An 18282-nucleotide genomic window follows, 5' to 3' on the forward strand; every position below is an offset into this window, starting at 1 on the left:
TCAACAACAAAAACATTCAAGCTTGTAACAAGAGTAAGATCTTGTAAGATGTTACATTCTAGTTAATTTTTGGGTGCCTTAGAACATAGGCAATCAACAAAAATCCATGGAAGGAAATAAAGGCCTTTGAAATGTGGATCCAAGATGTATGCTTAAAGTTCTATATGCAGTTTCTAAGACAGATAAAGAGGAGCTTCAAATTGCAAGCGCAAAAAAGACCTATAAAAAATGGCATCCAGAAAAGAAAATGTCAACATTTCGGCTTTTGATTAGAGCAGAAACGCTACAGCATTTTTTCCTTGTGGGCAAAGTGGATGGCAGCAGAGAGGGGGGTTAACTTGGGCACAGTGGATGTCAGACATCGTGGTATAGATGCATTTGAAATACTGTGGATGTGTGAGGATAGCACAAGACAGAGGAGTGTGACATGTCAATTCGACATATCTCCTGAGATAACAAGGTATAGAGCTGGATGAACACAGCAGGCCAAACAGCATCAGAGGAGCAGGAAAGCTGATGTTTCGGGCCTAGACCCTTCTTCAGAAATGGGGAAGGGGAAGGGGATTCTGAAATAAATAGGGAGAGAGGGGGAGGCGGAGGCGGATAGAAGATGGATAAAGGAGAAGATAGGTGGAGAGGAGACAGGCAGGTCAAAGAGGCGGGGGTGGAGCCAGTAAAGGTGAGCGTAGGTGGGGAGTTAGGGAGGGGATAGGTCAGTCCAGTGAGGACGGACAGGTCAAGGGGGCAGGATGAGGCTAGTAGGTAGGAGATGGGGATGGGGCTTGAGATGGGAGGAGGACATAGGTGGGAGGAAGGACAGGTTAGGGAGGCGGGGACAAGCTGGGCTGGTTTTGGGTTGCGGTAGGGGGAGGGGAGATTTTGAAGCTTGTGAAGTCCACATTGATACCATTGGGCTGCAGGGTTCCCAAGCGGAATACGAGGTGCTGTTCCTGCAACCTTCGGGTGGCATCGTTGTGGCACTGCAGGATGCCCAGGATGGACATGTCGTCTAAGGAATGGGAGGGGGAGTTGAAATGGTTCGCGACTGGGAGGTGCAGTTGTTTGTTGCGAACCGAGCGTAGGTGTTCCGCAAAGCGGTCCCCAAGCCTCCACTTGGTCCAGATGTGGCCTCCTCTACATCGGGGAAACCAAGCGGAGGCTTGGGGACTGCTTTGCGGAACACCTACGCTTGGATGTGTTGTCCCAGTCGAATTCGTGTCCTTTTTTCCATGCATATTGAGATCAGTGAGAATTAGTCTTGTCTCTTGGTGGCTAGTTGGTGCTCGTGTATCCTTATTGTCAGTTTTCTTTCAGTTTGGCCTATGTAATGTTTTTCACAGTCCATGCATGATATTTTGTATATTATGTTGATTTTATTGGTTGTGGGTATGGGACCTTTTATGTTCGTCAGTAGCTGTCGTAGGGTGTTGTTGGTAAGTGGGCTACCTTGATACCTAGGGGCCTGAGTAGTTTGGTGGTCGTCTCTGATATGTCTCTGATGTACAGTAGGGTGACTGGTGTATCTGGCCATGTTATTTCGTCTTGTTGCGGTCTGTCGCAGAGCTAACAGCGGATTGTGCTTTCGGGGTATTGATTCCTTTTAAAAACACCGTATAAGTGCTCCTGTTCTGCTTTGTGCAGTTCCGGGTTGCTGTGTTGTGGCTCATTTGAATAATGTTCCGATGCAGCTCCGTTTATGAGTTACTGGCATAATTAAGTATCTGGTCCACATGGGTTGTCTTTCTGGATATGCTGGTCTGGAGTTCCCCCTTGTTCTTACGTTCCACCATTACGTCTAGGAAGGGTAGTCAGTTATTGTTCTCTTCCTCTTTTGTGAATTTTTTTCCAGTGAGCATGTTGTTTATGTGTTGGTGGGTTTCTTCTATTCTTGTGCGTTTGATAATCATGAAGGTGTCATCTACATAGCAGACCCAGAGTTTGGGTTGAACAGTGGCGAGTGCTGTCCATCTTAATCTTTGCTGTCCTGATGTCGGGGTTCCCATTGGTGTTCCACTGATTTGTTTGAATATACAGTCGGCTGAGAAATGGAAAATAGAGTTTAATATAGATAATTGTGAGGTGTTACATTTTGGAAAGTCAAGTCAAGGTGGGACTTTCAGGGTGAATGGTAAGACCTTTAAGGAGTGTAGTGGAACAGAGGGACCTTGGAGTTCAAGTATATGGCTTTCTGAAAATGGAGTCCCAGGTAGACAGGGCAGTAAGAAGGCTTTTGGCACACTCTCCTTCATCAGTCAGGGCATTGAGTATAGAAGTTGGGAAGTTATGTTGCAGTTGTACAGGACGTTGGTGAGACTGCACTTGGAGTATTGTGTTCAATTTTGGACACCTTGCTATAGGAAGGATGTTATTAAACTGGAAAGAATACAGAAGAAATTTACAAGGATGTTACCAGGACTCAAGGGACTGAATTCTAGGGAGAGGTTAGACAAGCTAGGACTTTTTTCTTTAGTGTGTAGGAGACTGAGAGGGGGATCTTATAGCAGTGTGAAAGATCATAAGAGGCGTGGACAGAGTGAATGCATTCAGTCTTTTTCCCAGGGTTGGGGAATCGAGGACTAAAGGGCATCAGTTTAAGGTAAGAGCATAAAGAATGCATGGGAAACTTTTACACAGAGGGTGGTATACCTACGGAATGAGCTGCCAGAAGAAGTGATTGAGGCAGGTACATTAACAGCATTTAAAAATTGTTCGGACGAATACACGGATAGGAAAGGTTTAGAAGGATATGGGCCAGGTGTAGGGAAATGGATTGAGCATGTATGGGCATTTTGGTCGGCATTGACCAGTTTAGGACAAGGGCCTGTTTCTGTGCTGTAGGACTCTTACTGTAAGAACTCATGGTGCTGGAGGGTGTATATTTGTGTTGATAGAAAATTAGCTAATGGGCAGGAAACAGCGAGTGGGGATAAGGGGTTCTTTTTCAGATTTGCAACCTGTAACCAGTGGGGTTCTGCAGGGAACAGTGTTGGGTCTGCAACTGATTACAATATATATTAATGACTTGGAGGACGGAAGTGAATGTACTGTAGCTAGATATGGAGACGACACAATAGGTGGAAAGGCAAGTTGTGAGGGGGATACAAACAATTTCTAGAGAAATATTGTCAGGTTAAGTAGGCGGGCAAAAAAGTTGGCACATGGAATATCATATGGGAAAATGTGAAGTTGTTCATGTTGGAAGGGAGAGCAAAAGAACGTGATATCATTTAAAAGGAGAAAAACTTCAGCAATTTGTAACATAAAGAGAAAGTTAGCACACAGGTGCAGCAGCTCATCAGGAAGGCTAACGGAATGTTGACCCTAATTTCAAAGGAGTTAGAAGATAAGAGTAAGGATGTCTTACTAGAACTGTACAAAGTGCTGGTGAGACCACATCTAGAGTTCTGTGAGCAGTTTTAGTCCCAGTTTTAAAGGAAAGGTATTTTTTCATCAAAGGCAGCTCAGTGAAGGTTCGTCAGGATGACCCCCGGCATGGGGGAATTATCTTACGAGCAAAGGCTAAATAACTCCACTTATTTGAAACTAGAAGAATGAGGTGATCTTATTGAAACATACAGGATTCTTAAGGGACTTGACAGAGTAAATTTTGAGAGGATGTTTCCCCTCATGGGAAAGTCTAGGACCAGAGGGCATAGTCTCAGAATAAAGGGGTGCCAATTTAAGACTGAGATGAGGAGGAATTTATATTTTCAGAGGGTCGAGAGTCTTTGGAACTCCTTAGCGTAGAGAACTGTGGGGGCAGTGTCCTTGTGCATATTTAAGGCTAAGATAGACAGATTCTTGATCTGAAGGGCGTAATCAAGCGTTATCAAAGGGTAGAAAAGTGGATGAGCGGAATGTTGGATCAGCCCTGAGAATTGAATGATGGAGCAGGTTTGAGGCACTGAACACCCACTCCTGTTCCTATTTCTTATGGTCTTATAGTGTGGTTAGTTATATTCCTCGTGATTGATCTCATGTTAATACTGACAGTTTACTTCAGTCTGTGCAGAACTAAACCTCATTTTAGGTTCACTGGAAAGTTCACTGAGCTGATTCCTAGGGTGAAAGGGTTGCCTTATGAAAGAGTGGAGCAGATTGGGTCTGTATTCATTGGAGTTTATTGGAATGAGAGGTAATCTTATTCAAATCATATAATTTTCAGGGACTTTGTCAAATTAGATACTGAGCATATTTCCTCTTCTGAGGAAATTAGAACTGGGGGTTAGTTTTAAAAACATAAGGGGTCTCCTGTTTAAGATAGAGAAATTAAGAATTTCTCTTCTGAGGATTATTTATCTTTGGAATTTTGTCTTGGAGAATAGTGGAGGGTGATGAATTGAATGAGGTAGGTAAATGCATGGCTGGAAAGAATTGTGAACAAAGGAAAGCTTTAGATTCTTGGCACATTGAATAAAGAACAGTATAGCACAGGAACAGGTCCTATGGCCCTCCGTGCCTGCGCCAACACAATTTGCTCTTCAATATTGAAACTGTCTTCACTTACAGGATCCGTATCCCTCTATTCCCTTCCTATTCACATATTCGTCCAAATGTTTCTTGAATGCTGCTGTTTTGTCTGCTTCCACCACTGCCTCTGGCAATGCGTTCCAGGCACTCACCACCCTTTGTGTGAAAAACTTGCCTCGCAAGTCTCCTTAAAACTCACCACCACCACCACTACAGCACCTTGAACCTGTGTCCCCTAGTAACTGACTCCTCCACCCTAGGAAAAAGTGTCATACTTTCCACTCTATCCATGCCGTTCACTATCTTATAAACTTCTATCAGGTCGCCCTCAACCTCCTGTGTTCCAGTCTATCCAACCTTTTATCATAGCTAAAATCCCCCATACCAGGCAACATATTGGTAAACCTTTTTCTGTACCCTCTCCAAAACATTCACATCCTTCTGGTAGTGTGGTGACCAGAACTGTACACAATATTCCAAGTGTGGCCCAACTAAAGTTCTATAAAGCTGCAGAATAACTTGTCTATCCTTATACTCAGTGCCTCTTCCAATGAACGCAAGCATGCCATAAGCCTTTTTTACTACCTTGCCTAACTGCACTGCCACCTTCAGTGATCTGTGGAATTGCACACCCAGATCCCTCTGCATATCTATACTCCTAAGGGTTCTGCCATTCACTGTATAATTTCCACCTGCACTTAACCTTCCAAAATGCATCACCTCACATTTGTTCAGATTAAACTCCATCTGCCATTTTTCTGCCCGTGCTTCTAACTGATCTATATCCTCTGACAATCCTCCTCACTATCCGCCACTCCTCCAATCTTTGCATCATCTGCAAACTTACTAATTAGACCAGCTACCTTTTCCTCCAAATCATTTATGTAGATCACGAATGGTAGCGGTCCCAGGACTGATTCCTGTGGAAAGTCACTAGTCACAGCCCTCCCTTCCGAAAAGCACCTAGCACTGCTCCCCTCTGTCTCCTATGACGAAGCCAGTTCTGTATCCATCGCCAGCTCACCCTGATAACACATGACTTCACCTTTTGTACCAGTCGGCCATGAGGGACCTTGTCAAAGGTTTTACCGAAGTCCACGTAGACAACATCAACGGCTTTTCCCTTAATAGTTATCTTTGTCGTCACCTCAAAAAACTCAATCAAGTTAGTAAGGCATGACCTCTCCTGCACAAAACCATGCTGTCTATTGCTAATGAGTCCATTTGCTTCTTAGTGCGTATAGATCTTGTCCCTGAGAATCTTTTCCAATAATTTCCCTACTACTGAAATGAGGCTCAGGCGTGTAATTTCCTGGATTATCCCTGCCACCCCTCTTAAGGAATGGGACAACATTGGCTATTCTCCAGTCCATTGGGCCCTCACTTGTGGTCAAAGAGGATACAAAGATGTCTGTCAGTGCTCCTGCAATTTGTTCTCTTGCCTCCCTCAATATTCTGGGATAGATTCCAGCAGGACCTGGGGACCTGTCTACCTTAATACTTTTTAAGACGCACAACACCTCTTCCTCTTTATTAGCAACTTGACTTAGAAACCTGGCACTCCTATCCCTGAGATCATCCTCCACCAATTCCTTCTCTTTGGTGAATACCGATGCAAAAGTATTCATTTAGGATCTCACCTACCTCTTCTGGCTGCACACATATAGATTTCCTCCTCCAAGTTCTTTCCTCTCCGAGTATGTAGGAAGGCCACACACACACGGACCAAATCCTTAACTTCAATAACAACCACTCCACCATACACAAACAGAGCTGCATCAAGATACTATTTAAACAAGCTGCATCACACTGCAACACCCCAGAACTCTGGAGAATGGAAGAGGAACATCTATACAAAGTTTTCACTGACAACGGATACCCAAGAAGTTTCATCCGCGTATACCTACAAAACAAACGACAGTCAGAGGACACAGTACAACAGAAGACATTAGCAGTGCTACGCTACGTCAATAGTATATCAGAAATGACTACCAGACTCCTAAGACTGCATAAAATCATGATTGCACACAAACCTAGAGCAACACTACAGCAAATGTTGTCAAAGACTAAAGACCCCATACTGACAGTAAGCAAGATTAATGTGATATTCAGAATACCATGCAGCGAGTGCAATAAACATTACATTGGACAAACAGGGAGGAACTGGACGACCAGAATACATAAACACTAGCTGGCAGTAAATAGACATGACCAATATTCACTTGTCCCAATTGACACAGACAATGAGGGCCATCAGTTTGACTGAGACAAAGTGACCATACTGGGACAAGTGAACACCAGACATGCAAGGGAATTTCTGGAAGCCTGGTTCTCAACATGAGATTTCATTAACAAACGCATAGAAATAGACCCCATGTACAGACCACTGCTAAAATTACAGAACCAGAAGCGACAAGGCCATCACACCGGAGGATCATATGAATCTGGAAGGAAGCAGAACACCAACGCATTGATTAGAGGTCGCACTGATGATGTTGCCTAGAAGAGTAACAAAACATCTGCACACCACAGAACAACTGGATCGGTTAGCTAACAAACAATGGCTTCATTAGTTCCCATCCTCCTAGACCTGGCATAACTTGACATACCTATCCTTCATTCTTGCAGGAATGTGCTGCTCCTGAACTCTTATCAACCGCTGGGCGGCACAGTAGCTCAGTGGTTAGCACTGCTACCTCTCAGCAAGGTTTGATTCCACCCTTGGGTGTCTGTGTGGAGTTTGCACATTCTCCCCGTGTCTGTGTGGGTTTCGTCCAGGTGCCTCCCACAGTCCAAAGATGTGCAGGTTGGGTGGATTGGCCATGCTAAATTGCCCATAGTGTCCTGGGATGTGTAGCCTAGGTGGATTAGATATGGGAGGTGCAGGGTTGCAGGGATAGGCTGAAATGCTGTTCGGAGGGTCAGTGTGTACTTTTTGGGCTGAATGGTCTGTTTCCACACTGTAGGGCTTCTATGTTATGATTTCTATGCTGTTTGAAATACTCCCACATGTCCGATGTGGACTTACCCTCAAACAGCTGCCTCCAATCACAATTCTCCAGTTCGAGCCTAATATTGTTGTAGTTCACCTCACCCCAGTTTAACACCTTCACCTAAGGATTGCTGTTATCCCTATCCATGAGTATCTAAAATGCACGGCATTATGGTCACTACTCCCAAAATGCTCCCCCACTGAAACTTCACTCACCTGGTCGGGCCGTTTCTCAAACCGGGTCCATTATAACCCTTCCCTGCTTGGACTGTTTACATACTGTGCTAAGAAACCCTCCTGAATGGTCCTGACAAATTCTGTCTCATCCAAGCCCCTAGCACAAAGTGAGTCCGGTCAGTATATGGGAAGTTAAAATCACCCAGCACAACAACCCTGCTGTTTTCACATCTTTCCAATATCTGTCTACATATTCTCTCCTCTGTCTCCTGCTGCTGTTGGGAGGCCTGTAGTATACCCCAGCATTGTGATTTCACCTTTCCTATTCCTGACTTCTACCCATGTTGCATCGCTGCACAAGTTCTCTGATGTATCCTCCCGCAGTACAGTTGTGAGATACTCCTTTACCAGTAATTCAACTCCCCCACCCCCTTACATCCCCTTCTATCAAACCTAAAACATCTAAGTCTGGGACGTTCAGCTGCCAGTCCTGTCCCTCCTTCAGCCAAGTCTCCATAATCGCAATAATATCAGAGTTCCAAGTACTAACCAAAGCTCTAAGTTCATCTACCTTGCCTGTTATACTTCTCACATTGGTACACATGCATTTCAGATTACCTCCCCTGATCTTTTCAGCAGCGTTTCCCTTCCTGTACTTGTTCTTAGTAATGTTTGCCTTGGTTTCTACCTCTCTCTCTCAATTTCTGCATCCACTGCAATACTCCTCTGGTTGCCACCTCCCCCCCGCCAATAACACTTTTTCAAACCCTCGCCAACCACTCCACCAAGTACCCCACCAAGGACGTCAGTCCCGGTCCTGCCCAGGTATAACCCATTCAGTTTGTACAGGTCACAATACCCCATGGATTTGAAACCCTCCCCATTATACCATCTTTTCAGCCCCATGTTCATCCTATATATCCTGCAGTTTCTACTCTGACTAGCTTGTGGCACTGGTAGTAGTCCTGAGATAACTACCTTTGAGGTCCTACATTTCAACTTGCTTCCCAGTTCCCTATATTCTGCTTTTAGGACCTCATCCCTTTTGTACCTATGTTGTTAGTACCAAAGTATACCATGACCACTGGCTGTTTGCTGTTCCTCTCCAAAATGTCCTGCAACTACTCTCCGACATCCAGGACCCTAGCACCAGAGAGGCAGCATACCATCTTGGACTCTAGTTTCCAGCCACAGAAACACCTGTCTATACCCCTTACAATTATGTTAGGCCTTGGATGAAATGGAAGATTACTTGGGTGACTGAAACAGCACAGTTTCGGGGAATGGGACAGACATGTGCCACGTACAACAACAGAGAGAGTGCTTTACACCTGATGACCAGGTTTTTACCTGCAATGAAGAGGGAGTGCTGCTCCCAAAACACCAGTTTTGTCTTCACTTTGGCAATGCGCTCCTCCTAAGATTTTGTGCATGTCGTGTTCCCTCCAGCCATATTCCCCAAACCCTCAGGTAATCTGTCCTGACAGTGAAGGGAATGAAGGATCGGTTGGCCGAGTTCCTAAAGAACATGGCTTCGCTCTTGTCTCAATTTACCTTGGCTCCCAAAGCCAGTTCGAACTGGTCGCAGATGCTCATGAGTCTGCACTGAAAGCGGATCCGAGCAGAAAGCGGCAACATTATCCATGTACAGGGAGGCTTTGACCTACAGGCCTTTGCTGCCTGGAATAGTCACCCCTCTCACGCTCGCATCTTTCCTGATGGACTCAGCAAAGGGCTGTATACAACACAGAAACAAGGCTGGAGAGAGTGGACAGCCCTGCCTGACTCTGGATCTGATCAAGAAGCTTTCTGATTTCCACCTGTTGATTGAGGCTGTGCTAACAATGTTGGTTTAGAGCAGTCGGATCCAATTGCAGATTCCCTCCCCAAAACCCATTTTGAAGAGCACATCCCACATGTACATGTGTGATATCCTGTCAAATGCCTTCTCCTGGTCCAGGCTGATGAGGCAGGCATCCACACCCCTGTCCTGCATGTAGGCGGTTGTATCCCTGAGGTGTGCGAGGCTCTCAGAGATTCTCCTGCCCGGTACAGCACAGGTTTGGTCAGGGTGAATCATCGATCCCAGTACAGACCTTACCCGGTTGGCGATGACCTTAGACAGGATTTTGCAGTTTGCATTCAGCAATGATATTGGTCGCCAATATTTAATTTCCTCCCCCTCTGCTTGTAGATGAGTGTGATGATGCCCTTCCTCAGATTCGCACATGCTGCCTGCCGGAGCATACTGTCGTACACCTCCAGCAGATCCTGCCAATCAAGTCCCACAGAGCTAAATATAACCCAGACGGTAAGCCGTCGCTTCCGGGAGTTTTTTTCTAACGACTTGAGGACCTTGATCAACTCATCCAGAGATATCAACTGGTCCTGTGTCTCCTACATGCAGTCGTCTAAGCCCTCCGTGATAGACGACAGGAATGATGAGGAGCCTGCACTGTCTGTGAGCTTCAAGTCATACAGTTTGGCATAAAAGGATTTGCTGATCCTCAGGATGTCAGACTGAGATGATGTTACCAAGCCATCATCTTCCTTCAGGCTGCAGAGCAGAGAGCTCTCCTTCTGGAAGAAGAAATGCGAGCATGTCTCATCCTGCTCCATGGTGCGGACCCTGGACCAGAAGATTATCTTGGAGGCCTGTGAGGCAAAGAGCAAGGCCTGCTGGCACTTCACCTCCTGGAGATCCTCCGTTGCATCGACCCCCATTGTCTGCAGCAGGAGTAGGTTCTGCATCCTTTTCTGGAGTTTGGACAGTTTTCCCCACCTCTCTTTTGCCTTCTGAACGCCTTTTGAGGATGAAGAACCTCGTGATGTTCCCTTTGACTGTTCCCAACCAATCCACTGAAAACTCAAAGAGAGGTTTCATGGTTCTGCAATCTGTGTACTCCCCTTTGAGCCCCTCAGTGTTTTCTGGCGTCAACAAGCTCATTTTTAGTTTCCACATTTCCTTGCCAGCCCACTGGTTGTCCTGTATAGGACAGTCAGCCACCAGGAGGCAGTAATCAGAAAAGAACACCGGCTTGACATTAGTGGACCTGACTGAGAACGTGCGGGATGCAAACAGAAAATCTATCCTTGAGTGGATAGACCCGTCTGGCCACGACCAGGTGTATGTACACTGTGGTCCATCTGCCGGCCAGCTGAAATCATTGTGCAACGTTTCCATCAGGAATCTGGACTTGGAATCCAGTTCGCTGTTAGCCCCTCTGGATTGTCCATCGGCGTCGATAATGCAGTTGAAGTCTCCGGCCAGAACGACCGGCTTGGGCATTGCCAGCAGCAGTGGGAGCTGTTGCAGGACGGCCAGCTGCTCCCTCTGTACCAGCAGGCTGTACATATTAATTAATCTTAGGAGAGTACTCCTGTGTGTAATGTCAGCTACGAGGAGGCACCCGTCCAGCACCATCTTAACCTCGGTGATGGTGAAATTGCCTTCTTGAAGCAGAATACCCAAGCCAAAGGAACGACTATTGTTTTGCCCTGACCAATAGGCCCATAAGCTTGACCATCTTCTGTAGCTGCTAAGATGTGGTATCCCACACTCCTACAGAAACAGGAGGTCTGCTTTGACGTTGGCCAGGTACGCCAACGTGGAAACACATCACATAGATTTATTGCTATGCACATTCATACTGGCAATTTTAACACCCATTTTAAAAGTTTATAGAATTACCCAAAGTCTAATTACCCAAAGTCTATTCACCCATGGTCTTGTCATTTTGGGGACTTCCTGCATCCCCATTGTATGGGCAAACTGTTGGACACTCTTCATGCTGAGGTATCTGTCCTGTTCCTCCCTGGAGGGATTGCCCTGCTGCGGTGTCACCGGGGTGGGAATGAAGCCAGCAGGGAGCGGTTCTGAGTCTGACAGAGGGGCTGTCCGATAGTTGCAGCTCCCAGTAGCCTGGAACGGTGGTGTGGTGGGTACCCCTGGTTCTCCCCAGCTGGAGGTTGGGCTTCATTGGGCTCCTCAGGGAGCCCAGTGTTTCCAGGTTGTGGGGTGCTCCTCTCCTTTTCCCCCGTGGTGCTCTGCCTCTTTTTTGTTGATGGCCATCCCTCCGCACACCTTCGTCATCAGAGGAGCTGCTGGTGTAGCCATCATGCAGCTGCCTCTTTTCATTTTGCTTTGGGGCTTTGCGGGCCTGACCTGTTTTCCTTTTCCAGTTGTTTCTCACTGCTATCCATTCCCTGCCTCTTTGGTTTCCTCTTCCTCCATTGACTCTGTCTGGTGGAGGTTGGGTTGGTTGCTGTGCCCTTGTGCTGGCTCCACTCTATATTCTTCTTTCTGGGCGCCCTTTGTTGGTGGGAGGTGGCATCTTACCTAACTTTTTTTTGGGGGTCCACAGCTCACATTGCTACTTGCAGCCATCGGATCATAAGTGGCACCCCTACTTCCCCCCCCCTCCCCCCCCCCCGCACCCGCCCCCGCCCTCCTGTTTAGACAGGCCTGCTTCCCCAAACAGGTTGCAGCTCTTGGACACCTTGCAGTCCTTAGTCAGCTCGCCCTCCTTTTTGCACTTCCTCCAGGGGGTCACTTTGCAGTCTTCTGCCATGTGCCCTGCCGTCCGATAGGTTTGGCACACACTAGTTTGCCCCACGTATGTCAGATAGCCTTCGCTCCCTCTGATTGCAAAGCTGCCGTGTAGGTGGAGGATGTTCCCACTGGCATCCACCTTCAGGGTCACCTTGACTGCTGCTTGCTGGTCCAGATTCTGAAGGGGTCCACTACATCAGTGCTGCCTCCTTCAAGCTGCACGTACCTTCCTAAGAAGGTCAGGACATCTGCTACTGGGACCTGGGTGTTGTACAAATGGATTGTCATAACCCGGCCCCTCTGTGCAGGGAGAATGAACAATGGTGCCACAGACCGGATGGAGAAGGGACTCCTTTTTCCTCGAATACCTTCAGAGATGCTCACATTGCTTCACACTCCTGAATGTCACATCAAAGCAGCCCCCACTGGGAAAATCCTGCAGGCGGAAAACATCTGCTGCTTAGAACCCACAAAGAATGTCTGGTTGACTGGCGATCCTCCCTCCACCTTTCTCACAGTCACCCTGGCTGTATTCTCGACTCCCTGGCCTCAGGCACAGGTGGTTGCTAAAGCCATAGCTCTGGATTGGCTTTTCCCTGAGTGGTGTTAGGCAGAAGCCAGCATAAAGATCCATCAAAAGCAGGTCAGCTCAACCAGCGGTCCTCCAATGTCCAATCTTGGTCTTGATCCAGCAATGATCTCAATAGTTCTGATGACTTGCAACTTGATCAAGGTGTCTTCCCTTCCAGTTAAGTACCTCGCTCCCAGAATGCAAACGAGCACTGTCTCCGCACCCTCTGGTTGGATGCTCTTCCTTGTACTTGTCACCACGGATGTTCTTCCATGATGCCCTTCGCACCCACGCTGACTGCAAAGTCCACTCCCAGAATGTGAACAAGCAATGTCTCAGCACCCTATGGTTGGATCTGGGTAATGCAACCTGAACAGGTTGGATGTTTTGCACCTTGGGGAAAGACCACAGTCTGAGGCCTTCCTGTTGAAGGGATTAAGTGTGGAGCTGGAGGAACACAGCAGGCCAGGCAGCATGAGAGAAGCAGGAAAATTGACATTTAGGTTTACACCCTTCATCAAGACTAGGCTCATTAAATTATTGAACCACCTCAGTTTATCAAATAAATGTAAATATTAGTATCGTATGTATATGAGAGGTCTTTGGTTTTGTGTTTAGTCAAACTCCAACATTTTATGTTTATCTGATATGTAACTGCAGAACCAAACTGCTTTTGTGTCAATGTGTATGTACAAAGGTTGTTTTGTGAATAAAGTATATTTTTGAAATTGAAAAAAAACTTTTGCACCAGAACAGAACTGAGTTTCTTGTGCCATGTTTTGGTAGTACTGGTGGGAAGGGTTTAAATTAACAAAGCAGGGGTGTGGGATCCAGGTGTTAATATTGAAGAAGAAACCAAAGGAAGTGTGCTGTCCTGTCCTGACCTGGCCTATGTGTGACATCAGATCCACAGCTTACCTCTGAAATGGCCCACCAAACCACTTGGTTCAAGATCAAATGCTGACCTAGTCAGTGATGCCCTCAGCCTGTGAAAGAGTAATGAAAAACAGTACTGTTGGGAGTATTTTAACACACAGGCTCCAATGGTTACAAAAGCTGCCACGTTCTTAAGGACAATGAGGACCAGGCCTTGCTATTGATACCTGCATATTCTGTAAACCTGAATCTTTAGCATAAGCTGGGAATAATTTAATTTGCTTTTGTAATATTTGTATTTCACATTTCTTACTTTTCAAGGATAACTTCTACTATGGGAAGTACAGTTTCATAATTGTTTTTGGAATGAATAAATCCAACAATGCACGATAACTTTCTAAGTTTCCTTAGTTTTCTAAGGATCTACTGTCTTCAGCTGTTTTATTATGAGCTTTCCTCCAACGTAAGTCATAGGTAAGGATATTCACTGGTGATTGCATAATGTTCAACACCATCTCCTCAGACACTGAAGAAGTCCATATCCAAATGCAATGAGATCTGGACAATATCTAGGTTTGGACTGAGAAGTGGCATGTAACATTAGTACTAATGACAGTCAGGCACGACCATCTCCAACAAAATAGAACATAACTACCTTCCCTTGACATTCAATCATGTTACCATCACTGAATCCTCCCCATCAACATCCTGGGGGTTACCATTGACCAGAAGCTGAACTGGACTAGCCAATTAAATAACATGGTGACAAGAGTAGGTCAGATGCTAGGAATCCTAAAGTAAATAACTTACCTCCTGACTCCCCAAAGCTTGTTCACCATGCTCAAGGTGCAAGTGAGGAGTGTGATGAATACCTGCCCACTTGCCTGGATGAGTGAAGCTCCCAATAACACCCAAGAAGCTTGATGCCATCCAGGTAAAAGCAGTCCACTTGATTGGCAGCCCATCCACAAGCATCCTCTTCTTCCACCATTGACACTCAGTAGTAGCAGTGGGTATCATCTATACGATACACTGCAGAAATTGCCCAAGGCTCCTTAAATATCATCTTCCAAACCCACTAGCACTATTGTCTATGAAAGACAAGGGCACTAGATTCATGGGAACACCACTGCCAGTAAGTTTCCCTCTAAACCATCACCATCCTGACTCGGCAATATATCGCCGTTGCTTCAGTGTCACTGAGTCAAAATGTTGGAATTCCCTTCTTAACATTGTGAATGTAACTGGAGCATGGCAGACACCTGGACTCCAGTGGTTCAAGAAGGCAACTCAAAACCGTCTTATTGAGGGCAACTGGGGATGGGCAACAAATGCTGGCCCAGCCATCCATCGCCACATACCATGAATGATTTTTTTTTTAAAAAGATGACTAAGTGAGAGGGATTTGTCCTTTAACAAAGTGATGGAGATTGACTGTAATTTGGAATGATGTGGAGGTGCCGGTGTTGGACTCGGGTGGTCAAAGTCAGAAGTGTCACAGCATCAGGTTATAGTCCAACAGGTTTATTTAAAATCACAGAAGCTTTTGGAGCGCAGCCTCTTTTTCAGGTGCAGTGAGAGAGGAGAACACACAGTCACAGAGTTTATAGGAATAGAGATCAAAAGATCATATAACTGGTGTGAGTGGAGTGCTAGTAATAAGTCTGTGAACGTGACCAAGAGTGTTAGACGGTGAGTAAATAGTTTATAAAGTCAGTGTCATTGCTGTTCTGTCATGACAATCAGGCAGGGAAATACAAAAGGTGACATCTCAGGTCAGACATTGAATTACAGGTGTGAGGCTTGTTCAGAATCTGTTTCAGAGTTTTAACCTGGAATCAGGCTGGTTTTATTCCGAAAGCTGGAATTTATAAGATGCCGCACTGACTGACTGTGACTACAAATTGTGTGTTTTTTGAACAAATTAGAATGTATCTGCAAATAAACAAACATCTTGGATGAAATGAATCACCCCATGGCGGGGAGGTGTGTGTGTGTGTGTGTGTGAGAGAGACAGTACCAACTAATTAAGGTAGAGAGATCAACAACAATTTATCAAGGTGATGCCGTCCAAACAGGAATGTAAGGAAGATTTTACAGATACAGAAGTGAGGTGGGGTCACCTGTAGTGTGACATGAACCCAAGATCATGGTTGAGGCCATCTTCGTGGGTACGGACCTTGGCTATCAGTCTGTGCTTGGACTACTGGTTGTGTGAAGTGGTTGTGATTAGATAAAGGCCTTGTTATCGTGTTATGTGAATGGCCACAATGGGTCACTAGTCCCATTGAGTTAATGCAGTGTAACTGAGAAAATTGCCATGGAAAATTGAAATGGCTGCTATTTCCATAAAGGCATTTATCAACGGTGGATAAATTCTCTTTCTCTTTCTTAATTGACAAGTCACTGATGGTATTTGTTTCTAAGCTTCACGCAGAACTCAAAATCTTAGTGCATTTCTCATTCCATAGAAATTTATTGCTTCTATCTTTCATTGATGTAAACCACATCTGAAATGGGGTTTTCTGTATGAATATTTCTTTTTTAAATGCAGGTTTGAAGACATTGCTTGTCTGGCAGACTCTTTATCACTCTCAGAGGTCACCCTGGATGGCAATCCCATAGCTCAGGAGTCATGGTACAAGCATACGATTCTCCGACACATGCTGCAGCTCCGACAGCTGGATATGAAGAAAATCACAGTGAGTCAATTATCCTTATCACAGCATTTAACTTTGCACCGCCATTTTGTGCCATTGAAGAACCTTGGATGACAAGAGAAATTGAGAGCTTAGTCAAAAGAAAAAAGAGGCTTACATAAGGTTTAGGAAACTAAAGACATACAGAGCCCTTGAAGAATACAAAAATAGCAGCAAAGAATTCAAACAAGGAATTAGGAGGGCTAAAAGTGGCCATGAAATGCCTTTGGGAAACAGGATTAAGGAAAATCCCAAGATGTTTTATCCATATATAAGGAGCAAAAGGGTAGCCAGGCAAAGGGTAGGTCCGCTTGAGCACAAAGGAGGAAATTTGTGCATAGAGCTGGAGGAAGTGGGTAAGGTCCTTAATGAGTACTTCGGATTTCACAAAGGAGAAGATATGTTGGATGGTGAGTCTTGGGAGGAGTATGTTGATATTCTAGGGCAAGTCAGTATCGAAAAAGAGGTGGTGTTGGATGTTTTGGAAGCATTGGGTTGACAAGTACCCAGGACATGATAGGATCTATTCCAGAATGCTGAGGGAGGTAGGTGAGGAAATTGCTGTGATCTTGTATGAAATCTTAGTATCCTGTTTAGTCACACAAGAGGTCCCAGAGGACTGAAGAATATCTAATGTTGTTCCTTTGTTTAAGAAGGACAACAGGGATAATCCAGGAAATCACAGGCCAATGAGCCTTATTTCAGTGATAGGCAAATTATTAGAGAAGATTCTGAGGGATAGGATTTACTCACATTTAGAAAAATATGGACTTATTTGTGACAGGCAGCATCGTTTTGTGCAGGGCATGTCATGTCTGTCAGTCTTGATTAAGTTTTTTTGAGGAAGTAACAAAGATGATTGATGAGGGCAAGGTGGTGGATGTTGTCTATATATACTTTAACGAGGTCTTTGATAAGGTCACTCATGGCAAGCTGATATAAATGTGAAGTCGCATGGGATCTGCAGCGAGCTAGTAAACTGAATACAGAAATGGCTTGGTCATAGAAGACAGAAAGTGGCGGTGGAAGGGGATTGGAGATTTGTGACCACTGGTGTTCCTCAGGGATCAGTGCTGAGATCCCCGTTGTTGTAATATAAAATATGTATATATTAAAATGATTTGGAGGAGAATGTAGAAGGCCTGATTGGTATGTTTGCGGACAACACAAAGATTCGAGGAGTTGCAGATAGCAAGGAGGATTGCCAGAGGATATAGCAAACTATAGGTAGGCTAGAGACTTGGGTGAAGAAATGGCAGTGTTGGAGTTTAATTCGGACAAATGTGCGGTGATGGATTTTGGGAGATCTAATGCAGGAATGAAGTATATAACAAATGGAAGAAACCTTTATTGTGGGTAAATCACCACAAGTTACTTTTAATTTGGCTACTCGTTAAGAAATCTCACAGACAATCAAGTATTAAATGATGACTTAAACTTTATTGCATGTAGCAATCAAAATAAGACCCCTCGAGGAAGAAAGTTAAGTATCACAACTCAACTTGGCTATTACCTGATTAATGGTGGAATTTAGCTACAATTCCAACCAACAATGTCTATCTCTGATGTCCAGAGTTTGATCCATGTGCAGTGTTGTTCTTTGAACTTCTGCTGAAGAAGAGTTCTGGTGTTGGAGTCTTATACAGTTTCTTTGATGGTGTGATATTATTGATGATATTTTAGATTCTTTCATCCAAATTATTGACTACTGCTCTGAAACCATCAAGCTTACAGTTGGCTTTGTGATCAGAAGTGGCTTCTTTGTTCCTTGTTCTTTTTATCATTGACAGTTTGAAGACACAGATTTCCTGTGGTTAACTTCTTAAATTCTTCTACAGGGCAATCAGTTGTTCTTGTGGCATAAGGCAGGTATTTATCAACAGTTTTGTTTATGTAGCTTCAACCCTTCCTTCTCCCAGACATGGCTAATTGCTTTAAATTCCTC

At 45.0% G+C, this 18282-nt stretch overlaps 1 protein-coding gene across 2 annotated transcripts in view; it reads left to right on the forward strand.

Moving 5' to 3' along the window:
• Window positions 1-18282, forward strand: part of LOC109912244 (leucine-rich repeat-containing protein 49) — a 167092-nt gene that overhangs the window by 67765 nt on the left and 81045 nt on the right. For both annotated transcript variants that reach the window (XM_048617282.1, XM_048617283.1), the window contains exon 10: window positions 16193-16340. In XM_048617282.1, the coding sequence (XP_048473239.1) occupies window positions 16193-16340 (148 nt within the window). The remainder of the gene's footprint in view (window positions 1-16192; window positions 16341-18282) is intronic.

Source organism: Rhincodon typus, chromosome 36 (assembly GCF_021869965.1).
Source record: "Rhincodon typus isolate 14 chromosome 36, sRhiTyp1.1, whole genome shotgun sequence".
NCBI lineage: Eukaryota > Metazoa > Chordata > Chondrichthyes > Orectolobiformes > Rhincodontidae > Rhincodon > Rhincodon typus.